General features: G+C 52.9%; 1 protein-coding gene across 1 annotated transcript; it reads left to right on the forward strand.

The window, feature by feature from the left end:
- Positions 1-422: 422 nt before the first annotated feature.
- On the forward strand, positions 423-8,073 carry LOC100899181 (uncharacterized). The gene is made up of 5 exons (XM_003742176.1): positions 423-573; positions 668-877; positions 1,256-1,779; positions 1,869-2,380; positions 7,086-8,073. The coding sequence occupies exons 1-5, from the start codon at positions 423-425 to the stop codon at positions 8,071-8,073; spliced, it is 2,385 nt and encodes a 794-aa protein (XP_003742224.1).
- The last annotated feature ends 834 nt before the right edge of the window (positions 8,074-8,907 follow it).

An 8,907-nucleotide genomic window follows, 5' to 3' on the forward strand; every position in this document is an offset into this window, starting at 1 on the left:
CACTCGAAGAAGGGCGACGTTTTCTGTCTCCGATGGCCTCAATGGAGTTAAGCACCTTAGCTCTTTCTTAGAGGTCGGAATGCTGACGGACCAGGCGTCGCAGAACATACTCCCAATATCGAGCCAAAGTTTCCGAACATCATTTTGCAAGAAGGCGCCCTGCATCATATGAGTCAAGCACCCGGATTTGTTTTGAACTGGAAGAGGTGTTGGTGATCTCTACCGCCTGAGGGCGCGCGGTCACAACATGAATGGCGTCGGCTACGACACTATAATAAAGAGTCAGTTGTTGTGCTAGTTCATGCCATTCGTATGTGTCATCAATCGGCTTGCTCAACATGGCGCAGTCGACAGGATTGGAGTGACGAACGAAACCGGAGGAAGTAAAAGTCAAGCCAAATAAAAATCAACAACCCTGGAGAATGTCAGACAAGAAGAAAACCCGCCAACCGGACCCATTCCGAGTTGTACAAGGCGAGGACAACAGCGAAACCTGGAAAGATTTTCGGGAGGCATTCCTGGACTACGCGTTGGTGGAATACCTCAAAAGCGGAACTCCATGCAAACAACAAGGCAATCTTTCGCGCATGCTTCGGAGATCCGCACCGGCAGTTGTTGCGGAGTTTGGATCTGGGGGCCATTCTAGAGGGAGACGAAAGCCATTCAGACTCGTTGTGCAACACGCTACAGAACATCATCAAGACACTGGACAAAAAGTTCGCTCCTCACGGTAATAAGCACTTCCATAGACACCTTTTCGCTCGAATCAGGCAGAGCGGAGCCGAATCCGTCTCCGACTTTGTCGACAGAGTGATGAAGGCTGTCAAGCCGTGCAAGTTCTCTCAGGAGACGGAGCTGACAATCAACCAGCTAACATGTGGGACGAGCTTGGAACCAGCAAGAAGTATCATCTCTGAAGCAGAACATAGCAAAATCTGGTCAATCGAAGATGTGGTGGCGGTGCTCAAAAGAACGGAGGCGAATGACGCCCAGCTTCCGGAATTTCGAAAGACAGAAGCAGAGGACAAAGCGCTCCAACTCTCGCGAAGAAAATTCAGCAAACAGTCATACATCCGCCAAACAAGAAAACAACATGACGTTCGCTAGAAAGAATCAACAGCTCAAACTCGTACCGGGAAGAACATCTGCTCATTCTGCGGAAGCATACATGCTCCAAGGAAATGCCCGGCATACGGTCACCGATGCCAACGCTGTCGAAAAGCCAATCACTTCGAACTAGCGTGGAAATCGGCAGGGAAACAGCAGCTATTCCAAGTTGCAGGAGAAACGGAAGGAGAACGCTCAAGCGACTCCGAAGGCGAGCACGAGGAGACCTACGTGGAGGAGCACGGAATTTTCACTATCTCGAAGCCCGAAGAGAACAAACGGAAGGGAAGGAAATTTTTCGCAGTTCTCGAGCTTCCAACAGACATGTCGCTGCGAGCGCAGATAGATTCAGGAGCCACGGTATCGGCAATGAGTCTCGTCACGTACAGGAAAATTTTGGCGGGGAAAGCTGCGGAAAACCCACTCGACGAAACTCGTTCTACGGTGCTGAAAGCGTACAACAATGCGGAGATGAAATCATTGGGAGAATTCAATCTCAAATGCCGCTACAATAACCAGCAGCACAGCATACCCTTCCAGGTGCTCGACGACAGCGTCGAGACGCTGCTTTCAGGCCACGAATGTTTGAGAATGGGAATCTTGAAAGTACATGGGAGCGTTGAGCAGGTGCTCAAAGTGCTCAAAGGGGTCGATGTCCAGCTTATTAGACGAGTACGCAGACATTTTTTGCTGCTTGGGTTGTGTGCAGCCACCTGTCAAGATAGAAATCGACCCGGCAGCTCAAATCTACTCCCAGACAGGCTGCTCCGAGAAGGCCAGCAATTGCAACAAGAGAAGCATTCATCGAGCGCATCAGGAACATGGAGAAAGAAGGAATAATCGTAAAAGTGGAGCATCCTACGGAATGGATCTCCAATGCAGTTGTAGTTCCCAAAGCGGATGGAAGTGTCCGAATCACACTCGACCCTGCCGAATTGAATAAAGCTATGAAACGCCCACGGTATGCGATGCCCACGTTGGAGGACCATCTCCCGGTGCTGGCTAAAGCCAAATGGTTCACGATCTGTGATGCCAAGGATGGGTTTTTCCAACTAAAACTTCAGGAGGACAGCACAGACTTGACCAACTTTTGGACACCCTTGGGGAGATACAAATATCTGGGTATGCCACAAGGAATATCATCAGCACCAGAGGAGTACCAGCAACGACAAATGCGGGCGTACGATAACTTGAAGGGATGCCTAGTCGTCGCCGACGACACCCTCATCTACGGAGTCGGAGAAACCGAAGAAGGGAAATCCCACACAAGCACGTGTGTGGGATTTCCCTGTGCGGACGCTTTTCGTTTTGCTCCTGGTTTCTCCCCGATTCCTGAATCCCGGGGCTCCTTCGGCAGCCCGGATCCGTGCTACTTTTCCCCCTCCCACTCGTCCGTCACCCTGTGCTAGTTTCAAGCCTCTCGACCTCGGATTCAACATGCCTGAGCCTATTCTCATCCCGCCGGTCGCAGGTACCTGTTCGGCCTGCAACCGGGTCTTCCGCGGAAACTCTCAACCCTATAGGTGCTCAACTTGCTCCTCCGAGACCCATAGGACCTGCATCACCCCATCCACAAATCGTCGTCTACTTGCGGACGCCGGATGTGGAGTCTTCCAGTGTTCTCAATGCTGGTCCGAGTCCCCTGTCCCGTCCAACACAGAGCCCATTCCATCAACCGTGTCTGACAAGTCTCCGCGCCGGCCATTGGCCAAACAGGCGCTCTTTCCCTCTGCGAATATGAGTTCGAACGCGATCGATTCGCGCGCTGAACTCAACATCGTATCTCCCGATAATCTCAACGAGCTCTCCTGTTGCCAGAAATGTGGCACGGTCTTCAAGTGCAGCACCTCACGTTCCTGCCCCCTCTGCCACTACCTACATCTCGCTCTAGGAAACCTACACATGGACCTGAGCAATCAGTCCCGTGCAGTAAACAGTGCTCAAGATAAATTGACTTCCCTCGAGGACCGAGTGGCTGCTCTAGAATCTCCCGTCCCGACCGATTCCCTGCATGGCGATCCTGCTCATCCTGAAAACAGGGCAGGGGAACTACTGTCTCGGTTGGATCTCGCCTACGAGGAGATCTCCTCACTCCGTCAGGAGAAACTCATACTCCTGCATCGACTCGAGTCTTTCGAGCGCTCTAATGCCCAACGCGGCCACACTTTCCCTTGCACGGCTCAAGAGCCTCACGACTTTCCTCATTACGGAGTACGCGCTCCTCCTCCTCCCACCAGTGGTCGACACGTTGCTAACTACCCCCATGTAATCAATTAAGCCTCGTGTGTGCCCCAGCGACTAGTCGTCCCATCACCTCCTATCTCCTCGAGGCCCTCTAATAGAGGGGATCACGGTCCATCGCTCAATTCCCGGCCCCCTTCTCGCTCCTCATTTTCTGGGGCAGCTAGACCCCCGACAGCGCCCGCACCTCGCCTGAGGGGTTCCGCCTGCATCGGCACCGGATCGGTCAAATCAGGTATCGCTGCCGCCCCTGAACCACCTCGCAACTCACGTATCTTCATTGGGCGTGCCGAAGCTGCAACCACAGCCGAAGCTCTGCTCGATTACTGTAGACTCATCTCTGAGGACGTGATTTCGGTCTCGAAGTTCAGAACTGACGATCGCCCCCGTAATAACCCCTCTGCTTCTTTTGTCGTTGAGGTAAAGCCTGACTCGCTCTCAACATTCCTTAACCCCGACGCGTGGCCAGCCGGGCTCCTCATCGATCGATTCGGTGGGCGAACGGTCGTCCCTGAACGGATTTCGGAAACCGCCGTCTCCCCTCCCTCGCAGCCCTTTGGCTCCTCTCCCACGTTCTCCGCCTCCTCCGAGAACCCGACCATCATCAATGAGGCGCCCGCTACTGAACAATCCTCCTGACTCTCCGACTCTGCTCTTCGCATCCTCCACATCAACACCCGCTCCATCAGAAGCGGTCATAAGTTCGACATCCTCGCCGCCAGATTCTCTGGCTCTTATGACATCATCTGCTGCTCGGAAACCTGGCTCCGACCCGAGGAGGCACATTCCTATCAAATACCCGATTTCTCTCATTTCTCCGTATGTCGCGACTCGACTGGCGGCGGCGTCTCCGTCTTCACGAGGGATTCCCTCGATGTCGCGTCAGGTGGCTATTTCGAGGTAGAGTCTGGCTCGGTGCAGGCAGTCTTGCTATTCGTCAGGATCGGCCCCAGATCATTTTGTCTCCTCTCAATATACTCAGCCCGCGCTTCGCTATCACCTTCTCTTGCCGCGTTGGTCACGGACATAGTCATGGCTAACACGGGTCCCTTCCTCCTGATCGGCGACCTAAATGTGGATCTCCGCACTCAAACCCCGACCTTAGCCAAACTCACCGAAAGTTTCCACCAACTCAATCTCCAACATGCCCACGAACTCAAACCTCGCCCTGCTTCCAGTACTTGCCTCGACCATGTCTGGCTCTCGCATGACGGCTGGGCATCCATTCTTCGAGTGGGTGTGCTCGAATGTCTGGACTTCTCCGACCACTTCCCGGTTTTCTGTACCCTCAGCCTTCCGCCATACTCGCTTGAGAGTATCCCACTTGTCACCGCACGGCGGCGCATTTTCAGCAGTCATAACTACTCAAACTTCCTTACCGCGCTAAATTACACCAACTGGTCCGCTCTCTACGCATGTAGCGATGTTGACATTGCTGTTCGTACATTCCGTACCACTCTCTTCAGTATCTTCGACTCATGTTTCCCGCTCCGGGACATCCCTCCCAAACGATCCCGAGCCCCCTCGTGGTTCACTCCGAAACTTACGTTCCTCAGTCAAAGGCTCAAGCGCAAAGCCCTCCGATACTTCCGCTCCAAAAACCCGTCGGCGAAACATATCTATTACTCTGCCCTTAAACGGTATCGAGCCCAAGTCCGATACGCCCGCCTGAAGTTCACCGCCGTCCTCGTCAAACGTTCTAGCTCCTCTACCAGCAAGCTCTGGTCTCTCATCAATCTCTCTAGCGGCCGCTCCTGTAAATCAAATTCACTTCTCGATCACCTCAGTACCTCTACCTCAGCGGAGGAGCGCCTTGCTGCCCTTGACGCCTTCGGAAACTTCTTCGCATCCATCGGCGGAAAAACCGCGGCTAACTGCAGCACTGTTCCCCCTGATCACCCCTTCGCATCACTACTCTGTAACTACGCGTTCCCTATCGCAAACTCCTATTCTTGGTCTCTAAAGTATATTGATCCGCTTTCTATTCCCTCCTTCTGCAGTCGAGTCAAAACCTCTTACGCCGGATCCGGCTCCTCAGTCCCGTCTAAGGTTGTCTACAATGCTATCGGTCAGCTCAGCATACCTGTTGCATTCATCTTTAACCTTTCAATCCGCACCGGAATCTTCCCAGCTGAATTCAAATCTGCGTCAGTCGTCCCCATCTACAAGGGCAAAGGCGATCGTAAAGACCCCGCCAACAGCCGCCCTATTAGTATTCTTCCGTTCCTTGCTAAGCTATTCGAGAAAGCCGTTTTCAAGCAGCTAAACGATTTCATCTCGTCGAATGCTCTCCTCTCTGAACACCAGCATGGCTTCCGACCCGGACGCTCCACCGACACTGCGCTCTGCGAGATCCGCCAGTTCATCCTTGATGGCACAAGCTCGGGGGCGGTCGTTGTGGGCGTCTTCCTCGATTTGTCGAAGGCATTTGACTGCCTCGACCACGACCTCCTACTTTTTTTTCTCTCCAAGCTCGGCCTTAACCCCTGCTCCGTCGCCTGGTTTACTTCCTACCTTACTGGCCGCTCACTCACTCTCTCAGCTAAAGGGCAGTCCTCTACCCCCCATCTAGTATCTCACGGTGTGCCACAGGGCTCTATCGGTGGCCCCGCTCTCTTTCTGTGGTATGTCAACGCGGTGCTGCGTCTCGCCAACTCTCGCTCACCGGCTCTGCGTGCGGTAGCTTTCGCTGACGACACTTCAGTTCTTTACTCGCTCCAATCGCCACACTCTGCCAACGATATCTCCGCCCTCAATGATCATCTAACTTTCATCTCAGTCCTCCTTAACTTCCTACGCCTTCCTGTAAATGCCGACAAAACCAAACTCGTGCTCTTCTCCCCCAGTCACCGCCCATCTCCCCCCCTCGCTTCTCCCATCCTATGGGACGGTACCGCGCTCGTTCCCGTGGACTCGGCCAAGTGCCTGGGTATCACACTCAGTGCTAATCTCTCCTGGAATATTCATGTTCAAAGCCTGCTCAAAAAACTCATCTCAATCACCTTCTGTATTCACCGCCTCCGACGGCTTGGTTTCACTCGTTCCCACCTCCTCCTTGTATTCAGACTCCTGTTCTCCAGCACTCTAGCCTACGGCATTTGCTCTTGGGGCTCGGCCCCTAAAAGTACTCTTTCAACACTACAATCTGCCCAGAACAATGCGCTCAGGGCCGTTCTCGGGCTCCCCCTCCGCGCTTCCGTTAGGCGCTATTACAAGAAATTCGGCCTTCTCTCCCTGTCACAGCTTTTCACCTATCGTATTTCTTGCATCGCTTTCCTCGGTGTTCACAATCGTCTCCCTGGTTTCCTCTGCCTACCTCTCAGAGTAGTAACCTCCGCTCGACGACACCACCCACTCGATCTCGCGCTGCCTAGTGCTCGTACTAGACTCACCAGGTCCTCTCCCCGCTTCCTCATCCCCGTCGTGTGGAATTCGCTGCCGACCGAGACGCGTGCCGCCAGCAGCTACCCCCGATTCAAACGCTTGCTCAAAGCTCATTTGTTAAACTGCCAGGTCGCACCATCATCTAGTCCAACCTAGTCCCCATCGCTCCATTTCACCTGTTATCTCTGTATTGCATACCAAGGGTTCATGATTGCTGTCAACATTTGCCATGACTACACCGCAATAAATCATGTTATGTATGTATGTATGAAGAGGCTAAAATAGATCACGATCGCAATCTCAGGGCTCTGTTCCAAAGAGCTCGGGACTTCGGACTAAAGTTCAACTTCAAGGGAGAAACTGCAGCTATGTTTGAAGGAAGTTCGGTACATGAGGCATATCATCTCTAGTCAGGGCGTAAGGTCGGACCCGAAGAAGATCAAAGCCATTGAGGAGATGGCGAGACCGGAAAACTCAAAAGCTGTAGAGCGTTTCCTGGGAATGGTGAACTACCATCTACCGTTCATCCCCCAGCTCTCAGACCTTACGGCGCCATTGCGAGAGGTGATCAAAAAGGGCAATCAGTTTGTGTGGATGGAGTCACAGGAGAAAGCGTTCAATGCGATCAAGAAGCGTCTGACGGATTCCCCGACACTGGCGTTTTACGATGCAAAGGAGCCGGTTACAATCCAAACGGACAGTTCGGATCTTGGAGTCGGAGCTGTGATGCTCCAAGGGGGTAGGCCGGTTTGCTACGACTCACATGCGTTGTCGGAGGCCGAAAAGGGATACATAGCCATGGAAAAAGAAACGTTGGCCATCGTATCATGCTGTCTGCGCTGGCATCACCTCCTGTACGGCAAGAAATACATAATCGTCGAGACGGACCACAAACCACTGGTTCGCAGACTCGAAAAATCATTGGAAGAATGTCCCAAACGCCTCCAGCGCATGAGGCTGACGCTCCAGAGGTTTGATCTGAAAGTGAAATACATCCCGGGTCACACCAACGTCATTGCGGACACGCTCAGCCGCGCTCCGTTGCGGGACCCGAGGGCGCAGTCCCACGCAGAAACTTTGTATCGATTGGATCTGGAGGCGATCAGAACTCATGACGGCACGGCAATATCGGATCCAGTGCTGGAAGAGATACGAAGGCACACCGTCCGGGATGAGGAATGCATTGGGCTCATCCGGGCAATGAAAGAAAGATCCACGATCGGGAGAGAAGCCCTGCTCGCGAACTTCAGGACTTTCAAGGAGGGAATCCGATCTGATGAAAGCATTATCTTCATCGGAAGGGCATGTTATATTCCGAAGAGTCTCCGCCGGGATATGTAGCAACGGTGTCACCGAGCTCTCCAAGGGCTTGATGCAACACTTCGCAGAGCCCGAGGGGTCATCACCTGGCCAGGTATGAAGAACGACATCAAAACCATGGTAGAAGCATGTCAGACGTGTCAAACCTTCAGCACAAAGTTGCCACCTGAGAGTTCGATCAGTGGCGAAGTCCCGGAGCATCCGTGGGACATTGTTCACCAGGATTTGTTTGAGTGGGGGAATCAACAATTCGTGGTCACAGTTGACGGCTTTAGCGACTTTTTCCATCTAAGCGCACTCGGACGCACCGCAACGGCACATCAAATTGTGGAAACAACGAAAAAGGTATTTGCTACGTTCGGACGCCCGAGACAGTTCCGAACGGACAGCGACCCGAGATATTTGTCAGCGGTGTTTCAAGACTTCCTGAGCAAGTCGAAGGTGAGACACAACGCGAGCTCACCTCATTTTCATTCGAGCAACGGAAAGGCGGAGTCCGCCGTAAAATAGCAAAGAGGCTGATTAAAAAAACATCGTTGGAAAAATCAGATCTCGAACAAGCGCTGCTCGAATGGAGGCACACGAAACAAAGAGATGGAGCATCACCGGCGCAGAAGTTTCTGAGTAGAACAACCCGTTCGCTTCTACCCGTCGCCAAGAACGAACTCAGGTTGAAGAACCCGGCGGGTATAGAGCAGCAAATCGCCAAACGACGCACAGTGGTCAAAAATCGATTTCTAGGTGGACAAAATTATTCGGTCGTTTTTCGCCCATATCTCAAACTTGAATGGTTCAGACTACCCGATACGATGAAAATTAGGGACGGATGACCCCCACAAGGACGCACCGACCCGA

This window comes from Galendromus occidentalis, unplaced genomic scaffold (genome assembly GCF_000255335.2).
Source record: "Galendromus occidentalis unplaced genomic scaffold, Mocc_1.1 scf7180000077320, whole genome shotgun sequence".
NCBI lineage: Eukaryota > Metazoa > Arthropoda > Arachnida > Mesostigmata > Phytoseiidae > Galendromus > Galendromus occidentalis.

What these genes read in the sequence shown, in the direction of transcription:
- LOC100899181 (XM_003742176.1), top strand. Translation starts at nt 423, where the DNA reads ATGTCAGACAAGAAGAAAACCCGCCAACCGGACCCATTCCGAGTTGTA. An exon ending in GACAATCAACCAGCTAACAT is followed by an intron (nt 878 to 1,255) that starts GTGGGACGAGCT and finishes GGAAATCGGCAG; the next exon opens with GGAAACAGCAGCTATTCCAA. An exon ending in ATGTCCAGCTTATTAGACGA is followed by an intron (nt 1,780 to 1,868) that starts GTACGCAGACAT and finishes ACTCCCAGACAG; the next exon opens with GCTGCTCCGAGAAGGCCAGC.